At 38.0% G+C, this 24,174-nt stretch overlaps 1 protein-coding gene across 1 annotated transcript in view; it reads right to left on the bottom strand.

The window, feature by feature from the left end:
- The window catches only part of ARIH1 (ariadne RBR E3 ubiquitin protein ligase 1), a 135,260-nt gene that overhangs the window by 23,406 nt on the left and 87,680 nt on the right, over window positions 1-24,174 (bottom strand). The window contains exons 4-5 of the mRNA XM_081129902.1: window positions 23,119-23,211; window positions 22,567-22,622 (exon numbers count right to left, since the gene is read on the bottom strand). Coding sequence (XP_080986028.1) covers window positions 22,567-22,622; window positions 23,119-23,211 — 149 coding nt within the window. The remainder of the gene's footprint in view (window positions 1-22,566; window positions 22,623-23,118; window positions 23,212-24,174) is intronic.

The following is a 24,174-nucleotide window of genomic DNA, read 5'->3' as shown; positions in this document are numbered from 1 at the left end:
AGAATGCTTAACAGCATGAAAAAATATAAAGAAACTATGAAAAACAACCAGTTGGAAATAAAGAATGAAAGCAGAAATAAAGAATACACTGAAAGGATTAAACAGCAGATAAGACAAAGCTGAGTCGGATCAGATCAGCGAATTAGAAGACAGGGTAGAAAAAAACTCAATCAGAGAACCAAAAATATAAAACAATTAAAATACAGAAGGACAGCTTAAGGGAGCTGAAGGACAAGATGAAAGATAAAACTAACTACATGATAGAAGAACCAGAAGGAAGAGAAAGCTTCCTATCACTACAATAGGGAACCTGTTTAAAGAAATAATGGCAAAAAACCTCCCTAACCTGGTGAAGGAAAAAGTCACACAAGTTCAGGAAGCACAAGGTCCCAAGCAAGAAAACCCCAAAGAGGCCCATGCCCAGACACATAAAATAATTAAAATGCCAAAAATTCAAGACAAAGAGAGAATCTTAAAGGCAGCAAGAGAAAAGCATTTGTTACCTACAAAGGAGCTCCCAGAAGGCTGTCAGCTGACTTTTCAACAGAAACTCTAGAGGGTAGAAGGGAAGATCATGAAGTATTCAAGGTAGTGAAAAGCAAGGATCTGAAAGCAAGACTACTCTATCCAGCAAGTATATCATTCAAAATAGATGGTGAAATAAAGAGCTTCCTAGACACACACACAAAAAAGGCTAAAGGAGTTTATCACTACCAAACCAGCATTGCAAACAATGTTAAAGGGACTGCTGCAATAATAAGAAATAGAGAATCATAGAAAGAATAAAAATGGCAATAAATAAGTACCTATAAATAATAACCTTAAATATAAATGGATTAAACACTCCAATCCAAAGATGAAGGGTAGCTGAATGGATAAGAACATATGATCCATATGTTGTCTACAAGAGACCCACATTAGAACAAAAGACTCACAGAGAATGAGAGTGAGGGAATGAAAAAAATTTCCCATGAAAATGGAAACAAACAAAAAGGGAAAGGTAGCAACACTTATACCTGACAAAATGGACTTCAAAGCAAAGACCACAAGAGATAAAGAATGTCACTATCTAATATTAAAGGGATTGATCCAAGAAGAGGATATAACCCTGGTAAACATATATGCACCCAACATATAAACTCCTAAATATATATACAAAACTCTTGGAGAACTTTAAGGAAGAGATAGACAGCAACACAGTCATAGGAGGGGACTTTAACACCACACTGACTTCACTGGAGAGACCTTCCAGACAAAAAAACCAACAAGGAAACAGTGACTCTAAATGACACCCTAGATGAGATGTATTTAATTGACATTTACAGAATATTTCACCCCAACACTGCAGAATATACATTCTTCTCCAGTGCACATGGGAAATTCTCAAAGACAGACCACATGTTAGGACACAAAAGATGTCCCTACTAGTTCAAGAAGACTGAAATCATTTCAAGCACCTCCTCGGATAACAATGACATGGAAGCAGAAATGAACTACAATAGCCCGGCTGGGCGTGGCTCAGCAGTTAAGCCTCGACCTAGGATCCAGGCGATCAGGGTTCGATTCCTGGTCAGGGCACATGCCCGGGTTGCAGGCTGCAGCCGATCAATGACTCTCTCATCATTGATGTTTCTCTCTCTCTCTCCCTCTCCTTTCCTCTCTCTGAAATCAATAAAGATATATATTAAAAAAAGAAAAGAAATGAACTACAATAAAATCACTCCAAATCATTCAAACACATGGAGGGTAAACAGCCTGTTATTAAACAATGAATGGATTACCAATTAGATCAAGGAAGAAATTAAAAACTTCCTGGAAACAACACAACAACCCTTTATCTATGGGACACAGCAGAAACAGTCCTGAGAGGGAAGTTCCTAGCACTATAAGCCTAACTCAAGAAACAAGGAAAATCTCTAATAAACTATCTAAATCTATAACTAAAAGAATTAGAAACAGAAAAACAAGAAAAGCCCAGAGAAACTAAAAGGAAGGAAATAATAAAGATCAGAGCATAAACGAATGACATAGAGACTAGAAAAAAAAATACAAAAGATCAATGAAACCAAGAGCTGGTTCTTTGAAAAGATAGACAAGATTCACGAGCTGTGAGGCACAGAGGACTTCCAGTTTCTTGGTCCAATCCATTCTAGAGGCCCTTACATTAGTGTCTTTCTATTTTGTCAGATGTGTCTGGGTCCTTAGAATACATGTTCCCTGCCCTTTTTTTTCTTTTCCTTAGGATAGATCAATTAAGTTTCTGAGTTTTTACAACAAAAACACCCAAACCAATACAGATGCTGAAAATAAGGTAAATCACAACCTCCCACTAATAGTAACAGAGAAAAATGGGGTGAGACCAAAACAACTGCTATCCAGTTGGAGATCAGCTTTAACATTTTTCCCAAAAGATAAACCTGGTGAAAGAGAAGAAAAAAGAAAATATTGATGAGCCACTAGCCAATCAAGAAACAAAGAGAAAGGACCCAAATAAATAAAAATATTGGAAATGAAAGAGATGAAATAAAAACCGACACCACAGAAATACAAAGGATTGTAAGAATATATTACAAACAATTATATGTAGGCAAACTGGAAAACCTGGGTGAAATGGACAAGTACCTAGAAACATATAATCTTCCAAAACTGAATCAGTAAGAAACAGGAAATCTGAATAGACCAATAACAACTAATAAAACTGAAGCAGTAATTAAAAAAAAACACCTCCCAGCAAACAAAGTCCTTGATTGGATGGCTTCACAGGTGGATTTTAGCAAATATTCAAAGAAGAACTAACACCTATTCTCCTCAAACCATTCCTAAAAATTCAAGAGGAAGGAAGAGTTCCAAGCTCTTTTCAAAGGGCCAGCATTATCCTAATTCCAAAACCAGATAAAAACACTACAAAGAAAGAAAATTATAGGCCAATATATCCCTGATGAACACAGGTGCTAAAATCCTCAATAAAATATTATCAAATTGGATCTAGCAATGCATTAAAAAGATCGTACATCATCACCAAGTGGGATTAATTCTAGGAATGCAAGGCTGATACAATATTTGCAATTCAATAATGTGATAATATCACATAAACAAAATGAAGGACAAAAATCATATGGTCCTATCAATAGATGCAGAAAAAGCATTCAACAAAATCCAGCACCTATTTCTGATAAAAAGGCCATAAATGACAAACCTACAATCAACATCATACTCAATAGGCAAGAGCTAAAACCATTTCCCTTAAAAAAAGGAACAAGACAGGGATGTCACTTTCACCACTCTTATTCAACATAGTAATGGAAGTCCCAGCTACAGTAATCAGACAAGAAGAAAACATAAAAAGCATCCAAATTGGAAAGGAGGAAGTAAAACTGTTACTATCCGCAGATGACATGATATTGTAAATAGGAAACCCTAAAGACCCCACCAAAAAACTACTAGATTTAATAACTGAATTCAGCAAAGTAGCAGGATACAATATTAACAACATCCAGAAATCGATGGCATTTTAACACACCAATAATGAACTCTCAGAAAGAGAAACAAACAAACAAATCCCACTCCAACAACAACAAAAAAAGATAACTTGGGGTAAATTTAACCAAGGAGGTAAAAGAGCTGTACTCAGCAAACCACAGGGCACTGAAAAAAGAAACAGAGGAAGATAAATTATATATATATAAAAAATATATATATATTTAGAATATATGTATTCTAAATATAAGAATATACCATGTTTATGAACTGGAAGAACTAATATCATTAAAATGTCCATACTACCCAAAGCAATCTATAGATTCAACGAAATCCCTATTAAAATATCAATGGCATACTTCACAGATCTAGAACAAATTCTCCAAAAGTTTATATGGAACAAAAAGAGATCCCAAATAGCCACAGCAATTTTGACACAAAGTAGGAGGTATCACAATAGGGGATATCAAATTGTACACAAACCATTGTAATCAAGAGAGCCTGGTACTGGCAGAAGAACTGGAATAGATGAGTGGAACAGAAGAGAACTCAGAAATCAACCCACGCCTATACTGTCAATTACTATTCGACAAAGGAGACAAAGCCTACAATGGAGTAAAGACAGTCTCTTCAATAAAAGGTGCTGGGAAAACTGAAAAGGTACATGCAAAAAAATGAAACTAGACCACCAACTTACACCATACACAAAAATAAACTCAAAATGGATAAAAAGACTTAAATGTAAGTCACAAAACCACAGAAATCCTGGAAGAAACAATAGGTGGCAAAATATCAGACATCTCTTGTAGCATTATGTTTGCTGATACATCTCCTAGGGCAAGGGAAACAAAGGAGAAAATAAATAAATGGGACAACATCAAAATGAAAAGTTTCTGTACAATAAAAGAAACCATCAACAAAATGGAAAGGGATCCCACTGTATGGGAGAACATATCTGCCAATGATAGACCTAATAATGGGCTAATTACCAAAATATATAAAGAACTCATACAATTCAACAAAAGGAAGAAAAACAATCCGATTAAAAAATGCACACAGGACCTAAACAGACGCTTCTCCAAAGAGGACATACAGATGGCCAAGAGACATATGAAAAAATGCTCAAAGTCACTGATCATCAGAGAGGTGCAAATTAAAATGAGAGAGTGGTGTCACCTCACACCAGCCAGAATGACTTCCATTAACAAATCAACAAACAACATGTGCTGGTGAGGATGTGGAGAAAGGGAACCTCAGTACACTGCTGGTGGGAATGCAGACTGGTGCAGCCCCTGTGGAAAACAGTATGGAGTTTCCTTAAAAAATTAAAAATGGAACTGCCGTTTGAACCAGTGATCTCACTTTTGGGAATGTATCTTAAGAATCCTGAAACACCAATCAGAAAGAATATATGCACCCCTATGTTCATAGCAGTACTATTTACAATAGCTAAGATCTGGAAACAGTAGATGACTGGATAAAAAAGGCTTTGTATATTTACACCATGGAATACTATGCAGCTGTAAAGAAGAAGGATCTCTTACTCTTTGGGACAGCGTGGATGAACCTGGAGAGCATTATGCTAAGTGAAATAAGCCAGCCAGAGAGAGACAAATAGCATATGATCTCACTTATATATGGAATCTAATGAACAAAATAAACTGACCAACAAAACAGATCCAGAGACATGGAAGCATGGAACCGACTGACCAATTTCAGAGAAGAGGGAGAGGAGTGGGAGATTAACCAAAGAATTTATATGCACATATACATAACCCATGGACACAGACAACAGTGTGGCGAAGGCCTGGGGCAGGGTGGAGGGGTCAATGAGGGGAAAAAGGGGGACATATGTAATACTTTCAACAATGATGATAAACTTAAAAAAATAAACAAGAAAAAAATGGTGGTAAAGCAGATACAGATTAGGCATTAACAAAGCCAGTAAGAACTGTATCAAACATGCATACAGTTCCACCTCATTAAAATCTTTTAAATGAAGAACAAAGTTTTGTACAATCTGGCCTCATCTAATTTTTGAGCTTCTTATCATTCCACTGCTCTCCCATTCTGAACTGTGACACTTTCAGTATACTCCTGTTTTATCTGTATTCTTTCAAAATAGTAAGTACCGCCCGGCCGGGCGTGGCTCAGCGGTTGAGTGTTGACCTAGGATCCAGGCGATCGGGGTTCGATTCCCGGTCAGGGCACATGCCCGGTTGCGGGCTCAATCAATGACTCTCTCATCATTGATGTTTCTATCTCTCTCTCTCCCTCTCCTTTCCTCTCTCCGAAATCAATAAAGATATATTTAAAAAACAACAACAAACAAAAAAAACCCTACAAAATAGTAAGTACCAGTATTCTTCAGGGGCTTTTGCTAGGAAAGAAAAGGAAAGAATATAATGATGGTAGGACAGCCTAGGTTTGCATACTGGCTTCACAATTTCTCTGACCTCTCCATTTTTCAGTACACTAATCTGTAAAATGGATAGCAGAAATAGAGTTGTGAGATTAGAAAAGTACCTGGCAAACTGTAAGCACTCAATAAATATTAGATGCTGCTTTTATTATTATTTTACTTCATAAAATACATTTTCAAGGAAGCGTTTTCTGACAATTCCTCACTCCAGTCTAGATACAGACCCCCTTAGTTCTCATGGCACCCTATACACCTCTCCTTTATAGAATCTGCCGTAATTTTCATTAGACAAATATCTATATAATATTTTAATATCTCCCTTCCTGTTCCCCTGTCCCCAACTAAACAATAAGCTCCACGAAAGGATCCTTTGTGTCCAGCACACTGCCTGACCTGCAGAAAGTGGTCAATAAGTATTTTTTATGTGAGTAAGCCTCCATATTTCACAGATGTTGAAAAAGAGGTCTAAAAACAATGTACTTGGCGATTCCTCAAAAAGTTAAACACAGAATTACCACATGATCCAGCAAATCCACTCCTAGTTATATATATCCAAGAGAATTAAAAACAGGTGTTCACTAAAAAACCTGCACACAAATGTTCATATAATAACACCAATGTTTCCACAAAAAGCGGAAATAGACCAAATATCCAAGAACCGATGAATAGGAAAACAAAATATGGAGTAACCCTATATGGAATATAATTTAAGCATAAAAAGGAATAAAGTATGGATACATGCTACAGCATGGATGAACAATAAAAACATTGTTAGGTAATAGAAGCCAGAGACAAAAGATCATGCATTGTATGACTCATTTAAAATGAAATGTCTGGAATAAGTAAATCCATACAGAAAAAAACCAGGTGAGTGGCTGTCAGAGCTTAAGGGGGGAGGAAATGGGGAATAACTATTTAATGGATATGGGATTTCTTTTGGGGGTGGTGAAAATGTTCTGGAATTAGGTAGTTGTGATGGCTGCACAATATATACTAAAAGCTGCTTAACTGTATACTTTAAAAGTTAAAATACGTGAAACTTACGTCACTTAAAAAAAGTTAAGAACCATGGTACAAAGTCAAAAGCCTTGATTTCCAAACACACCTTATTTCTATTACCCATAATGATTTCTTATAGTTGACTCTAGCCTAAGCAGCTGTTTAGGCCTTGCTTGACACACCAGAACTGGGGAGAACAGGTGAGCTATAGTTATGAGGCCAAGGTTATCAGGTCTTAGTCATTAGGCCATAGTTTATCTGGTGACAGGGAAGAAAAAAGTGACTTCTCATCCTAGAAAGTAAGTATACAAAAGAAGGCAAATGTCATCCTGACTATATTAATAAACTAATTCTCTTGATAAAGATCTGCTGCCATCATTTACGTTGAATATAGTTATTATGCCAACTCTCATAGGAAAGGCAACTCTTTATAAAGGCAGACAAAATGACTTCTACTGAATGCTTACTATACATTCTGAACAGTGTCAGATGCATTTAACCAGCCTTGAGTTTTGGGATAATTCTCCGTTTTTACAAATGAGATAACTGAAGAGCTATGATTTAAAACCAGGTGACTTTAACTACAAGAATTTTTTTAAATTAAATTTACTGGAGTAACATTGGTTACCAAAATTATATAGGTTTCAGGCATACAATTCTATAACACATCATCTGTATACTGTATTGTGTGTTCACTACCCAAGTCAATTCTCTTTAAGGATATTTTTTAGTATGCCAGGTACTAAACCATGCTTTCTGCTCATATAGCACCTTAAATATATCAATAATATTATGCTTAAATTTAGGAATAATGATAAAATATTTTCTTTAAAAAGTTTTTTCTCTCTCTTGACATAACAATTATAAAGTATAAAGGAACTAAAAATCACCTGTAAGTCTATCACTCAAGAGAAATAGCCACTCAACATTTTTATGAATCTGGATCTTTTCTCTCTTTTTTTGTATATGTATAACATTTAATTTTAAATAGAGAACTTACTACATGTAATTTGATATCTTAGTATTTCACTAACATTATTATAGGCATTTTCTAATTGCATTAAAACAATTCACAAATCTTTTTAATGGCTGTTTTGCATTCCATCCTCCCCTACTGTTGGGCATTTGGATTGTAGGGTTTTGATAGTGTGATTAACATCTGTATAATAAATCTTTGCTCAAATTTCTGGTCATTAAAAATGAATATAGCTTTTTGCCTCATTGCAACTGAGAGAGCAAGATGGGTCACCAGAAGCTATACTGGAGTCATCCAAGAAAACAGCCAGGGTTCTCAGTCTTAACACATATGCTCAAACCAGGAAATATGGCCTCAATATGTGCAGCCAGTGTTTCTGTCAGTGCATGAAGGATACAGGCTTCATTAAATTGGACTAAGTGAACTTCCTTAAATGGGCCATTCAATTAATCTACCTTGCCACAGAAGTGAGGCTAGTTCTTTGTACAAAAAATTTAAAACAATCCAAAAAAACACTTCAATGAAAAAAATGTAATATTTACTAACACCTGAATTCCACTAATCACAATCAAAGGTAAAAATGATCTTACAGTCATCTCTACCTCATCCATCTCTCTCACTTTCACTCTCTCTCTCTCTCTCATATCCCATTATCTAACTCTGACTTTACCTACTGCCATCATCTCTCACCAGAACTGCTGTACTAGTATCCCAATCTCTCTACTCCAACTTACAGTATCCTTTTATTTAAAAATTAAATTCATTGGGGTGACATTGCTTATTAAAATTATATAGATTTCAGGGGTACAACTCTATAATACTATATGTTTGTATTGTGTTTACCACGCCAAATCAAATCTCCTTCCTTCCATCACCATTTGTCCCCACTTTACCCTCTCCTACCCCCCCTTCCCTCTGGTAATCACCATACTGTTGTCTGTCTATGAGGTTTGTTTGTTTATTGTTTAATTGCTTCACCTTTCACCCCCTCCCTCCACCCTCCCCTCTGACATCTTGTCAGTCTATTCTCTGCATCTATGAGTCTGTTTCTATTTTGTTTTTAAGTTTATTTTGTTCATTAGATTCCCGATTTAAGTAAAATCATATGGCATTTGTTTTCTTCTGATTGGCAGCCAGAGTAACCCTCTCTGACCATGTCACTCCTCTGCTCAAAATCCTCTCATGGCTCTATCTTAGAATAAAAGCCAAAAACCTTATAATGGCCTATAAGACCCTACACAATCAGCTCCATGCATCCTTTCCACACACTTTTCTGCCTCCAATCTATAAGTTTACATTTATAGTTCAAAATCATTTTTTAAAGGTTTAACCTTTATAGGACGAAAGGGAACTTTAGTTCCCGGCGAGGAGTGGGTCCCACTGGCCAAATGGGAACTTTCGTTCCCACTTCATTTGAGTTATTTCTCGCTCCTTCTATGATGATGGTTGGAGTGCGTAATGATGTCAGGACTATATATCTCTATTATTTATTTATTTATTTATTTATTTATTTATTTATTTATTTATTTATCTCTTTATTTATTTATCTCTATCTGCCGTCTTTTAAAGGTTAAACTAATAATTATCAGTAATTTACTCCTACCTAGTATACTTTGCCTCACTACTAAAACTTGACAAATCATTTCATTTTTCATGTTGATAATTTCCTATCACTATAGCAAATTATTTCAGTATAAACTTGAGCTGTGATCCATTAAGCATGTATTTTAAAACAGTATTCTACAGTTTTTGTGCTACATTTTCTACCTCGAATACTAAAGTAGTGCTTTTGTTTCATTGTGGAGAAAGGATGGGGGCATTCAATTTACTCCACTATGAGACAAAAACTCCAAAATCATGTCATTAAAGCAATCTCCACAAACTCTCAGTACACTGCCTTAATAATAAATACAACCTGATTGATTCCAAAATGGCAGCAGATTAAGTGGAGCTACACTGACACTCTCCCAGGACCAAACTGAAATTACAACTAAAATATAGAAAAACCACTCTGAATAATCAACCAAGGATGTAGTGTGGAGACGGCATAGAGACTGGTAGAAAGAACGGAGGCACAAGAGAGTTGACAGGGTTCCCACAGGCAGCAGTTGTTCTGGAGGGATATCTCAGCTGTGGGGGGCTCCCAATGAGAACTCTGGGATCTAAACCCCAAGCTGGGCTCCCTAGTCCAGAGCACCAGATCTGAGAAAGGTGCATACAAAGCATCTGGCTATGAAAAGCAGAGAGGTTTTTGTCTGCCAAGAAGAGAAGGCTGGAAATGCAGGCACCCTCTTAAAGGGCCAATGCACACTTTCGTGTGTAGCCACTCACCGTGGGCTCTAGCACAGGAAGGGCACAGTGGACTAGAGTGGTGTGAGGAGAATCCAGGGTTGCGGCTCTGGAGATAAACCTCAGAGGGCACCCCTCTGGATTCCTGTGCTGAGTCATTCCCCCATAAAGCAGAGGACATCTTTCTCAGGCAGACATTTAGAATCCAGGAAACTTTTGCCTGGGGAAGAAGCAATTGCCCCACCCATTGAAAACCTCTCACCCCACCCACCCTGCTATGGTCTACAGCCTGAGGCTCATTAAGAGACAGAGAATAACAATCAGCCTCTGGGTGCTTTGAGTCTTTGCCTGATCTGTTTCTGAACCCAGGGCTTGGAAAACCAGACCTTGGTGCACATCTTGGTCCTTTCCAAACACACCCAGCCTCAGCAGAGAGAGCTGCAGCTGTGGATTGCTGATAGCTCCAAACAGGGTAATCAAGACTATTCACAAAGAGCGTCTGACAGTGGCCTGTACCATATGCCATCCCAAAAGACAAGATGCCCTAGCAGATTTACCTAATACATAGAAACAAACTAAAATAGGCAGCCAAAATGGGGAAACAAAAAAAAACACATACCAAAAAACAAGCCCTAAATGAAAGAACAAGACAATTCTCTAGAAGAGATCAATGAAATGGAGATAAGTAAATTACTAGATAACAGAGTTCAGAATACTGATCAAAAGGATGCTCAACAGCATGAGAAAAGATATGGAAACTATGAAGGAAATTAAGAATGATACAGTAGAAATAAAAAGTACACTGGAAAGAATAAACAGCAGATTAGGGGAAGCTGAGGATCGGATCAGCGAATTAGAAGACAGGGTAGAAAAAAAATCACTCCATCCGAGAACCAAAAAGGAAAAAACAAAAACAGGAGGACAGTTTAAGGGACCTGTGGGATAACATGAAATGTAACAATATTTGCATCATAGGAGTACCAGATAATAAAAATTTTTAGAAAAATGTAAATGGTTTAAATACTCCAATCAAAAGGTATGGGTAGCTGAATGCATAAGAAAACATGACCCAAATATAAACTATCTACAAGAGACCCACCTCAGAACAAAAGACTCACAAAGGTTAAGAGTGAAGGGATGGAAAAAAATATTTCCATGCAAATGAAAATGGGGGGGGGGGGGGGAGTGTAGCAATACTCTTATCTGACATGCTAAGCAAAATAAGCCAGTCAGAAAAGACAAATATCACATGATCTTACTCATATGTGGAATCTAATGAACAAAATAAACCAGTGAACAAAACAGGTCCAGAGTCACAGAAGTATGGAACAGACTGAGGAATTTCAGAGGGAAGGCGGTGGTGGGTGGGGAGAGATTAACCTAAGATTAACCATATATACATAACTCATGGATACAGACAACAGTGTGATGAAGGCCTGGGGGGGTGGGGGTGGGGTGCAAGGTGGAGGGGATCAAAGGGGGAAAAAAGGGACATCTGTAATACTTTCAACAATAAAGATAAATTAAAACATTAAAAATAAATAAATACAACTTTGGGGTTAAGCAAAGATTTCTTAAGTACCTAAAATAATAAATGGGGAAAACTGATAAATTAGATGCCATTTAAATGAAAACTTTTATTCATCAAAAATCACTGAACGAGAAACGGGAACCCATACACTGGGGAAAACAGTTGTGATACATATATTTCATAAAAGACTCATATCAGAATATTTAAAGAATTCTTATAAAGGTGATTAACAAACAGACAAAGGAACGAAGTTTTAAAAGGGGGCATATATCTTGAATGAGCACTTCAGAAACAGGAATATCCAAATGGCTAACAGAAAGGCATTCAACATTATTACCCACCAAGGAACTGCAAGTTAAAACTGCAATGAGATATTCATACACACCCACCAGAATGGCTAAAATTATAAAGACTAGTGATACAAGTGTGGGCAAGGACTAGAGCAGTCATACATAACTAAGAGGGATACAGGTACAATTACTCTGGAAAACCATTTGACTGTATCTAATAAAATTAAAAATGTTACTTATGATTATACATCCAAAAGAAATTGATGCATGTCCATCTAAAGACATAAAGAAATAGTCTTTGTAGCTTTTTCACAGTAGCCAAAACCAAACAAGTAAAAAACCTCCTAATGTCTGTTATGAGAATGAAATTACTATATAGCAACAACAAAAAATAAAGCTAAAACGTATGGATATATTTGGCAACATGCACATATCTCAAACACATTAGTTAACAGAAGCAGATACTGATAAAAAGGAATACATGCTATATGACTCCATTTAAATGAGGCTCAAGAGGCAGGAAAACTGACAGTAACAGAAGTCAGGATAGGTAGCCTGGTTAAGATGGATACTGCCTGGGAAGGGGCACAGAATGAGCATTCTGGGTACTGAAAAGTTCTATACCCTGATCTGGGTAGTTAGTAAAACAAACATACTTGCAAAGTAAAAATTAATACGTAGCAAGCTGAGCCTATTATACAAATAAGAATGATGTTTTTCCATTGTAAAAGATGAGATGTATACTACACTGTGATTAACACACGTATCAGAAGTTTAGTTTGTCTCTTGCCTCATACAGTAAAAATCATATGACTTCATGTAAGGGTCTAAAGTAACCCTATTTGTGATTTTTAAGATACCAATAGAATGTAAAAAATAATCATCTGTCTTGGATGTTTGAAGTATTCTTCCTGGAGCAGTACAAACTTATTGAACTATATTTACTCTCTCTAGATCCATTCAAGTAGTTGATTTTAAGTAATATTTACATAGCTATAATATTATAAAATTACCAGATTACAATTTTGTGACTAGACTTATTGACAAAACAAAAGAATCTCTTCCAGAATAAAAAGTAATATGAAAGGATAAATTTAGGCCCTAAACACTACATAAAAAACTAACCAACTGCTAGGATAAACAGAAATAGATAAACAATTATTTGGTATGAAGTGATAAACAATTTAGAGAAATAAATTTCATTAATCTTATGAAAGCATCAAGGTCAGATCTTGGCACAAAGAAAAATCCTCAAAGTATACTGTTACTCTCCTGACTTTGGAAGGATAACTATATTGAGGCCATAGTGTAGGGAAGGTCCACTTAGCCAAGTAGCCTTGATGGTACCATAGCACAAATCAATCACTGAAGTTTGTAATGCTTATGAAAGCAAGAGAGAATAATGTATTTCCAGTTACTTATTTAATGAAACATGCCTTATTACATATCTGTTACTAAGGAATAAAAACGCAATCCATTGGCTCACTAATCATAAGAATTCATGACTCTAAGAAGCATTGAGAGTCAGTGAATAAAGACATTCAGTGTAGTGTTTCCAAGGTTAGAAGCCACACATCCTGAATCAAAGTAAAAAAAGGACTTAGTCAACATAAATAGGGTACCTAGGGTCATACAGCTTACAGCCTAAGAAGGAATACAGACAAGAATATGGGAAATCACAAAAGTGTATGGTAAGGAAAATATGGGGGAGCTAAGGAGCACACAGTATGTCTGTCCAAACCAAAATGAAAATCTAAACGAAGGCCTGAAGAATGACTAAGAGGATGAGTAGGTTAAGAGAACTGAAAAATAAAACAAGAGAGTACTGCATGTAAGAAAGTCAGGACACAATAGAGGAAAAAGTAAAAAACAAAAACAAAAAACAAACCAAATGCAAATAAAATGCAAAGTACTTTCTTTTTAAAAAAATAGTTTTGGGAAGATGGCGGCACTATAAGCAGCAGCACAGCGCCCCTGCTCCCAGCCATGGACACAATTTCCTCCTAAAATACTACATAACCAGCTTGAAAAAAACAGAGAAACACACGAGTGGACATACTGCGCGTAGGGAGCTGGTAAGAGAGGGGGGGATAGAGAGGGGAAGCCCCCTGAAGCCTGTGCTGGGCTCCGAACCCCGAGGCTTAGAGGCTGCAAAGTTCCCTCCCTTTGGGAGTGTGGACCGGCATCCAAAAGTTGGGTTCTCGGACCTCAGCAGAGGAGAAGGGAAGGAGTGCCCCATGTGGAAGGCAGAGGGACCCAGGGCAGCAGTGAGTCAGCGAGGGGATGGCACCTTCCTAGCAAAACAAAGCTTCTAATGGCGGCTGCGACCTGTGTCTAATGCTCAAGGTGCTGGCCACAGGAAAGGCTGTCCTGGGGTGTGTGGCAACTGAGTAGAAAGGGACGAGAGGTCTGCACTGAGAAGCCATACACAGGGACCCTCTGCCTCTGCATTCCTGTAAGGCACTGTGTTGAGCCCCAGAAAGCATTTAATCTGTGTGGCATGGGGAAGGGAAGGAGAGCCTTCCCGCCCTGAGCTCTGGTGCCGAGAGTCTGGGATTTGTGACCAGCCATGAGGGTGCCATGGTGGCACGTGGAGCCGTCCCAGCTTTACTGAAATCAGCGGTTCTGACTTTGGGTCCCGGGCGTGCGAGCAGTGGGATCTTGCAGGGCGGACTCTCTGCTTGGGTGGTGCTTTGTGAGTTTTTGAGTTTCTGATCACTGAACTGGCTCCCACCTTCCCAGTGTGCATTGGGAAGACAGACCAGCTGAGGCTGGGATTTGTGTCTGCATAGTAGACTGTTTGAGGAGCCTGCCTGGTATGACCAGTCAACTAGATCTGGATCTGGGAAGGGAGGGGCGAAGCAAGCCTGCCTCTCCTTCAGCCAGGGAGCACCACCCCCAACAGGAAAGGGGCTGGTCCAGATCACTGAGGCCCCAGATACCTCCCACATGGCAAAGTCCTGAGGGGGTAGGGAGAACAGCTCACAAGAGGATATAACAAGAATAAGACTCTAAGGGACTGTTGTTTGAGATCTGGAGGAAAAGCAGAAAACCCCTGCTGGGGGTGGGGCAGGCAAAGGGCTCACCAGAATGTTTTTTTAATTGAACCCACTGAGCCCAGGCTGCTGAAACGGCCCATACAGAAAAGAACACCGGTTGAAATCAATTTGAAACTGTAGCAGGCCAGAGCATGGGGAACTAGAATCTGAGGACAGCGTAGGGACTGAGGAGCTGGCTATGGAGCAGTGACTAACTCCCTCACAGTGAGTGCTTGACAGGGAAACCTCTAAGTAAGGGGAGTGATACCCTGAGCTACACTAGCCATCCTGCACCCTAAAGACTCTACAGAAGACTCTGGAGTAAGACCAGGCAACTACAAGGTTGCAAAATAGCTGACAAGAGGAGGTGGTCCACGGAGAGCCTCAGATGAACAATCTACCTAAGGGCGCCAGAGCCAAACATAGACAGCTCCTCAAACTGGCTGATACACAAGTACCTCCCAGGAGAACAGAAATCAGCACACACCAGAGAACCTCAGACAACATAAGCTGCCCAGATAGAAACTCACCTGACTTTCTTTATTCTCTTTTTCCCTTAAGAAGAGAAAGGGGGAGAAAAGTTTTTTTCTCTTCTTTTTAAATTTTATAATAAAAAAAAAAAAAAATTTATTTTTAATTAATTTAAAAAAAAATATATATATATCTTTATTGATTTCAGAGGGATGAAAGGAGAGGGAGAGAGAGAGAGACAGAAACATCAATGATGAGAGAGTCATTGATCAAGCCTACAACCTGGGCGTGTGCCCTGACTGGGACTTAAACCCCGATCGCCTGGAGCCAAGGTTGACGCTCAACCACTGAGCCACGCCCGGCCGGGCTTTTCTTTTATTTATTTTAAAGATTTTGTTTTGTTTAGCTTGTTTTTTGTTTTGTTTCTTTGCTTTGTTTTGTTTTATCCTTGCTTCTACTATCCAGACTTTCTTGACATTCCCTGCTTAATTGCTGGGACTTTATTATTATACCCAACAAGTTTACTGCTTTTCTCTATATTTTCCCCAAAATCTCTTATTGGACTCCATCCATCCCTGCCCAGGCTTTCTCTCCGTGTCTCCTCTCAATCCACTGGCATAACTTTCTTCTTCTTTTCTTTATTTCTTTTATTTTCCTCCTTTTTGTCTTCCTTTTTGTTCAATTGTTAGTTTCTCTTATTCTCTTTATTGTATTTTTATTTTTTCATTTTCAACTATTATCCTATTCCTATTCTTCTCCCTTAATTTTTTCCTGGCCCTTCTTTCAAAATCTTTTTTCTCTGCCTCTTTTCTCTACCAGTAGCTTCTCTATTTTTTACATTTTAGTTTAGTTTATTATTATTATTTTCTAAATTTTCGTCACTATTAACAGCAATATACTTTTGTCTCTCTAAGCTTTACTTTTCTTTTTTTACTTTTTCTTTTTTCCTCTCCAAAATTTGTGTTCTCCCTTAACTCTCCCAGTTCTATTTTCACTTGGGCTGTTTTCACTGTGACTGTCAAAATATTTTGTAAGATATCCTTTGCTTCCTGGAAGTTTAGTTGTGTATTGTCCTGCCCTGCCAGCACCCGTACAACAGCTTACATGACGAGGTTGGGGCTGAGACACAGTTAGCCAACCTGAGAGTCGAGTCCTCCCAAGGACAGGTCAACAACAATCTAGACCCAACCACAACAGGAGGGACAAAGAACCCACAAAAGGGACACCCACAGAAGAGACACACCTGGAGCAAATACCTCTGAAGTATAAGGAAAACACACCTGTGGGCTCCAGGGGACTCAAAATACAAAATCCCTCCCCACGAGACTGGGAGACAATAAATATATTTAATATATAGATACAAACACTAAGAGCCACCAAAATGGGGAGACAAAGAAAAACCTCCAAACTAAAGAAAAAATCGCGAGAAAAAGACTTTGAGGAGATGGAGTTAAGCAAGTTATCAGAAACAGAGTTCAGAGTAATGAGTATAAAGATGCTCAAGGAAATTAATGAGAAAAACAAGGCACTAGATGATAAGATCGAGGATCTTAGTGAAAACATGAAAAAATAGATACGTAACATAAACAAAAATCAGACAGAAATAAAGAATGCTGTATCTGATATCAAGAATACACTGGAAGGAATTAAAAACAGGCTCAATGAAACAGAGACTAGAATAAGTGACTTAGAAGACAAGGTAGAAAAAAATCACTCAAACAGAGCGCCAAAAAGGAAAAACACTTAAAAAAGCATGAGGACAGTCTAAGGGAGCTTTGCGACATGAGGCGAAAAAACATTCGCATTATAGGAGTGACAGAGGGGAGGAAAGAGAGCAAGGGATAGAGAACTTGGTGGAGGAAATGACAGAAAACCTCCCTATGCCGGCAAGGGAGAAAACCACGTAAGTTCAGGAAGAACAAAGGGTTCCAAACAAGCAGGACCCAAAAAGACCCACTGGAAGACACTTCATAATTAAAATGGCAAATGTCAAGGACAAAGAGAGAATATTAAGGGCTGCAAGAGAGAAACAAGCAGTGACTTACAAGGGAACCCCTGTAAGGCTGACATCAGATTTCTCAACAGAAACCTTTCAGGTCAGAAGGGAGTGGCATGAATTTCTCAAAGTAATGAAAAGCAGAACATGCAACCAAGACTGTTTTATCCAGCAAGGCTATCACTTAAAATTGAAGGTGAAATAAAGAGCTTCCCAGACCAAAAAAAGGCTTAAAGGAGTTCAGTACCACTAAACGAGCATTCCAAGAAATACTAAAAGGACTGCTCTAAGAAAAAGAAGGAATAGTGAGAGAAAGGTACATTAGCATAAAGGGGGAAAATGGGATTAAATAAGTATATATCAATAGTAACCTTAAATGTAAACAAAATAAATGGGCCAATCAAAAGACAGAGTAGCTGAATGGATAAGAAAACAGGACCCAAATATAACTGTCTATAAGAGACTCACCTGAGAGGAAAAGATTCACAACGGGTAAAGGTGAAAGGATGGAATAAAATATTCCATGCAAATGGAAAGGAAAATAAAGCTGGAGTAGCAATACTTATTTCTGACAAAATAGACTTCAAAATAAAGACCATAACAAGAGACAAAGATGGACACTACATAATACTAAAGGGAACAATCCAACAGGAGGAAATAATCCTTACAGACATTTATGCACCCAATATAGAAGCACCTATATATATAAAAAATTTCTTGGTGAACTTTAAGGGGGAGATAGACAGCAACATGATCATAGTGGGGGACTTTAACACCCCACTGTGAGCATTGGACAGATCATCAAGACAAAAAAATCAATGGGGAAACACAGACCTTAAATGACTCATTAGACCTAAAGGATTTAATTGACATTTACAGAACATTTCATCCTAAAGCAGCAGAATACACATTCTTCTCAAGTGCACATGGAATAGTCTAAAAAATAGACCACATGTTAGGGCACAGGGCAAGTCTCTACAAATTCAAGAACACTGAAATCATACCAAGCATCATCTCAGATCACAATGCCATGAAACTAGAAATCAACCACCATGGCATACTAGGCAGCTGTAAAGAAGAAGAATCTCATACCCTTTGGGACAGTATGGATAGACCTAGAGAATATTATGCTAAGCGAAATAAGCCAGGCAGAGGAGGACAAACATCACATGATCTCACTTACATGTGGAATCTAAAGAACTATTTAATAAACTGATGAACAGAATAGATTCAATTACATGGAAGCATGGGTCAGACTGACGAATCTCAGAGGAACAGAGGAGGGTGGGTGGGTGAAAAGAGAGAGATTAACCAAAGAATTCAAACACATATATGCACAACCCAAGGCCACGGACAATGGTGTGGAGAGAGACTAGGGCAGGGTGGGTCAGGAAGGGGTGTAATAGGTCATTCGGGAGAAAAGGGGGTATCTGTAATATTTTAAACAAAAATAAACACACACATAAAAAAATAAAATAAGTTTTTATGGATTTTTAGAGAGAGAGGAAGGGAGAGGGGTACAGAGATAGAAACATCCATTAGCCACCTCCTGCGCTCCCCCCCACTGGGGATCAAGCACACAACCCTGACCAGGAATCGAACTGTGACCTCCTGGGTCCATAGTCAATGCTCAACCACTGAGCCACACCACCTGGGTGCAAGGTACTTTCATTCAACCAAGTTCTACATGGCTAGAATAGAGGACATGAGAAAAGGTGAGGCAAAAGATGAAGCTGCACAGATGAACAACATAAAATAGAAGTTATTTATGAAGAATTGGAAGGCAATAAAAGTGGGTATAAGGAAATCATGAGCCAGTCGTGGATTCTCACCTAAAAGATGATGATGACCTGGATTAGGTTAATGGAAGTAGGAACAAAGAAATGGATGGATTTAAGGGTATTAGGATGTGGCACTGACAGAATGTGGTACAAGGATTACTCTGGGAAACACAAGAAAAAAAATGAATCAGGGATGTATCATCAAGGTTTCCTTAGGCAAGTCTTTAACATCCAGTGGTACCATTCTTTGATACTTAGAAGCAAGAAGAAAGAATGAGTTTGGTGATGGTGGAAGTAGTAGGAGGGTTAGCTAGATAAGGCCTGAGGAATATACATACGAAGAATGCGTGACAAAGAGTTACATGGGTCCCAAGCTCAAAATAGAGTTGATCTAGAGATATAAATTTGGGAATTTCCAATGTATGACTAGGAATAGTGCATGAAGTGTATACAGGGAGATGAAAGAGTGGGTTGAACACAACTCTGAAGAGCAATATTTTAGGAAGAGGCAGAAAAAGGTGATTTTGCAAAGATCTACTCCATTAGAATAGAGGTGGAGTAGGCCTAGGGTGGTGGGCTTAGGGGTAGGTGTCTAGGAGGAAGGGGATTTCACTGGAAATGAGATCATGGAAATAAAAGGCTATGGCAGTGGCTCTCCAACTTAAATGTGCATCAGAATCACACTAAGAGAGATGGTCGTTCAGATTGCCGGGCCTCATTCCGGAGTTTCTGATTCAGTTAAGTTTGGAGTTGGGCCTGAGGATGCATTCTTAAAAAGTTCCTAGGTGATGCTGATACTACTAGTCAGCGGACTATATTTTGAGAACTAGAGGATTATGGTATAGAATGGACTATACATATGGACACTGAAATCCTACTGGATGATAGTAAGTTTTAGGGGAAGAAAAGGTAGTGAGTGAAGTATGAGCCCTACGAATAATTAAGTGGGAGTGACCAAGAAATCAAGTTGATAAAAGCACAAAGGGCTGTGATATACTGGGATGACACAATCCTCAAAGGATACGGATTTTTAAAACTGAAGTGAAGAAGAGGTCTGAAGACAGCATTTGCAACTAATGGGGACAATGACTTCATCTCCTGACCATAAGGTATATAGGGAAATATTTCTTCAGGAAAAATTGGGTTTCAATTTCAATGCAAGTTCCAAATGACCTAATTCAAATTAAAACAAACAATTTTTAATCTATCAAACTGGAAATTAAAAAATAACACCACCATGATCGGGACACATTCAGTTTCTTTCATACTAAACTGAAAGCTTTTTACAAAAATATTTTTATTGATTTTTATAGAGAGAAGGGAGAGGAAAAGAAACATTGATGTGAGAATGAAACATCAATTGGCAGCCTCCTGCACGCCCCCTACAGGGGATCTAGCCTGCAACATGGGCATGTGCCCTGATGCGGCATCGAACCAGCAACCTTTTGGTGTATGGGATGATGCTCAACCAACTGAGCCACACTAGCCAGGGCAAGAAAAAAAATTTAAGCACATTCCAGTTTCTGGACCTTAAGATTAAACATTTAAAAAACATATTCTCTGATTTAGTTAAGTAACCCTTTAAATTCTACAAGTATTTATTTAAAAGAAAATGGAAGATACATACCAATAGTATACAATAATATAAAGTGAAAAGTAAAAATCCCTCTTCTTAATCCCCAACCCCCAGCTGATATCACTATTAAAATTCTCTTATAAATATTCTCAAAGTTTACTGTACATGTACCCTGCTGCATATCCAAAGAGCTCAAGAAACCCTAAAGAAGATAAACACAAAGAGAACCACATCCAGGTATATCATAGCCAAGCTGCCTTAATAAGGCCTAAGACACAGCAATTCTTGAAAGCAGCAAATAGAAGACAACATGATTAATAGCTGACTTATCAGAAGCAATGGAGGTAAAGAAGGCTGTAAAATGACATATTCAAATTGATGAAACTATTGGATGAGAGGTCAAAGAGCATACACATTTATAGAAATTGCCAAACTGCATTACAAAAAGCCTGCAACAGAGTTTATACTCCCTATTGTACTATATTCTCACTCACATTATCAAAATTTTAATCCTTACCAATATGAAATGTAAAAAGTTTTTTAAAAAGTTGGGCCCATGTTGCTCACTGGTTAGAGCGTCACCCCGCACACTGAAGGGTTGTGGGTTTGACCCCCAGCCCCTTGGGGCATGTGAGGGAGGCAACCAACTGATGTGTCTCTCTCATGTTGGTGTTTCTCTTTCTTTCTCCCCCCCCCCATTCTCTCTAAAAAAAAAAAAAAATCAATGAAAAAAATATCTTCAGTTGAGGATTAACAACAAAAATAGCTGGACTATCTAATTCTGATTTACATTTACGTAACTAGGCATTATAGTTATTGTTTATAACCATTTACATTTCTTTCACTGTGCAACCATTTAAATTTATTTCACTGTGAACTGCTTTTTCATGTCCACTCCATAGAATTTTCTTCCTAATTTGTAAGAGCCCTTATAATATTAGCCATATTTGTATTAGGTGCTGGAAATATATTTTCTCTATTTTCCATCTAGTTTGCCCCCAAATAGAATTTCATGAAACAATAGCCTTCTTAACCACAACTCACAGCCCAAACAGCACTGACTCAGGAATTAAGCAACTTGTGACTTTACCCCAGGGTCCGGAACTAACTATACTTGTTTCTTCCTCCCTTCAAAAGAGAACCTTTCACAAGGAGAGTAGATAGCTAACAGCCTCCAGCTGCAGTGACCTTGGGAGCTGTAGCAGTGTTCTAGCTGTGTATTGAAGCATTCCTCTGTGCTCAATCTAAGTAATGAAGCTCCTCACAGGGCTTCAGAAGACTCACAGCTGCATCATAATCTGAGTCTCTTCCTACTGAATTCCCCTTCCTTCTTTCTCTCCTTTAACACGTGTCCGACAGGCATAAAGGTCTGTCTACTCCTCTTTCTCCACTTTATCCTGTACAGATGCTATCCCACAGTAAATCTCTTTCTCTTTTAGCTCTTTCTTGGCATCTGCTTCTCAGAGGAACTCACCATTGACATATCTTAATTCCAAGGTTTACTGAAATCTCACTATCATGTATGGCCAAGTTTGCCAGAATAGTGATTGGGCTCTAAACCAAGTTTCAAATGGGCCTTGGTACTACTACAAAGGAATATAGATTAGAAAATCTCCTCACACTTTAAAAATTCCATCTCCTTTGAGGTGCTGAATAAAAATCAATTTGGTTGAATCAACTAATCAATATTTAACATGCAGAATCTATCAAAAATACTTACATAACTGTGTTGTCATCCACTAAGATATCACAACCATGAGCAGGACACGAAATAGTCTGAAAAAGATTGAAATTTATACTGTCTTCATTCAACAAATATTTACTGAATGCTTACCATCACCAGGCACTTTGCTAGGTTCTAAGGATACCTCAACATTTATAGGACCTTAATCATTCCCTTTCTATTAAAGGAAATATATGTGCACGAATGTGTTTATCACTGTAAGGCAACTAGAACTGCTGACCTGAATCGGTTTTTCAATATAAAACTTGAAAAGCAAAAGCAAGAGATCTGAGAAAATTGCTCAAGTTTAGCCTGATATACACCAATGTTAATGCCTACTGAGAAAACATTACTAAACTGGATCTTTAATTGGAATTTCACATTGGTAAACAGAAAAAAGTCTCAATTATCTTTTACTTGTTTTAATCTAGAAAAACAGCTCTCATGCAATTCTTAAAGCAGAATGCTTCACCTATTTATATTTGTAGAAGAGTCTAAACACTGTAGGAAATTCAACAAAAAATAAAATTTAAAAAATGGCATCTTTACCTGTCCCATGCCTTCTTCCATTATCTTAGTAGTTAAATATTCACTCCAGCACTGCATACAAAACTTATGTCCACATTCAAGGCCAGTGAAATACTGCAACAAAAATAATACATGGACCTTTAAAGGTATTATCAGAAAAATCACTATATTACATTGTGATTTATTAAGGCTTTATTAGGTCACATCTGTCATAGCGGCCAAAATGTCCAATTTCACAAGACTAATCGGCTCCTAAAATGAACTTCTGGGTGGTGAATCTAGACATGGAAATACACTAAACACAAAACAATTAAGGAGAAATGGATCTACAGTATATATTTATAATTTTTTAAAACGACAGACAAGTTTGTACTAAATATAAGAATATACCATGTAGCAGTAAACATATGAAAAGATGCTCAATATCTTTAGCCACCAGGGAAATGTAAATCAAAACCACAATGAGACACCACTTCATACCTACTAGGACAGCTATAATAAAAAAGACAGGTAACATCAGGCCAGTGTTGCTCAGTGGCTCAGTGTCGACCTATGCACCTAGAGGTCACTGGTTCAATTCCCAGTTTGGGCACATGGCCCGGTTTTGGGCTAGATCTCCAGGGGTTGTGGGCGGGCTCGATTCCCAGCAGAAGGCGAGCAGGAGGCAGCCGATCGATGTTGACGTTTCTCTCTCCCTCTCACTTCCTCTCTCTCTAAAATCAATAAAAACATATTTAAACATGTGTGGTTTACTATGTCAGTCATACCTCAATAAAACTGGAAAAGTACTGTGCTAAAAAAAAAAAAAAAAAAAAAAAAAAAAGGAACAGATAACAAGTGTTGATAAGCATGTGGAGAAATCAGAGCCCCCAAACACTGCTGTAGGAACGTAAAATGGTGCCGGAACTTTGGAAAACACTCAAGTAGATTCTCAAATTGAACAGAGTGACCATATGATCCAGCAATTCCGCTTCTAGGTATATATCCAAAGAAATGAAAATATGTACATACAAAAACTTGTACACGAATGTTCATAGCAGCATTATAGGGTCCCCAAATGGAAACAAACCAAATGTC

Source organism: Miniopterus schreibersii, assembly GCF_964146895.1.
Source record: "Miniopterus schreibersii genome assembly, chromosome: 1".
NCBI classification, from domain to species: Eukaryota; Metazoa; Chordata; class Mammalia; order Chiroptera; family Miniopteridae; genus Miniopterus; species Miniopterus schreibersii.
The sequence above is the reverse complement of the archived record's forward strand: the minus strand, read 5'-3'. Positions and strand labels throughout refer to the sequence as shown.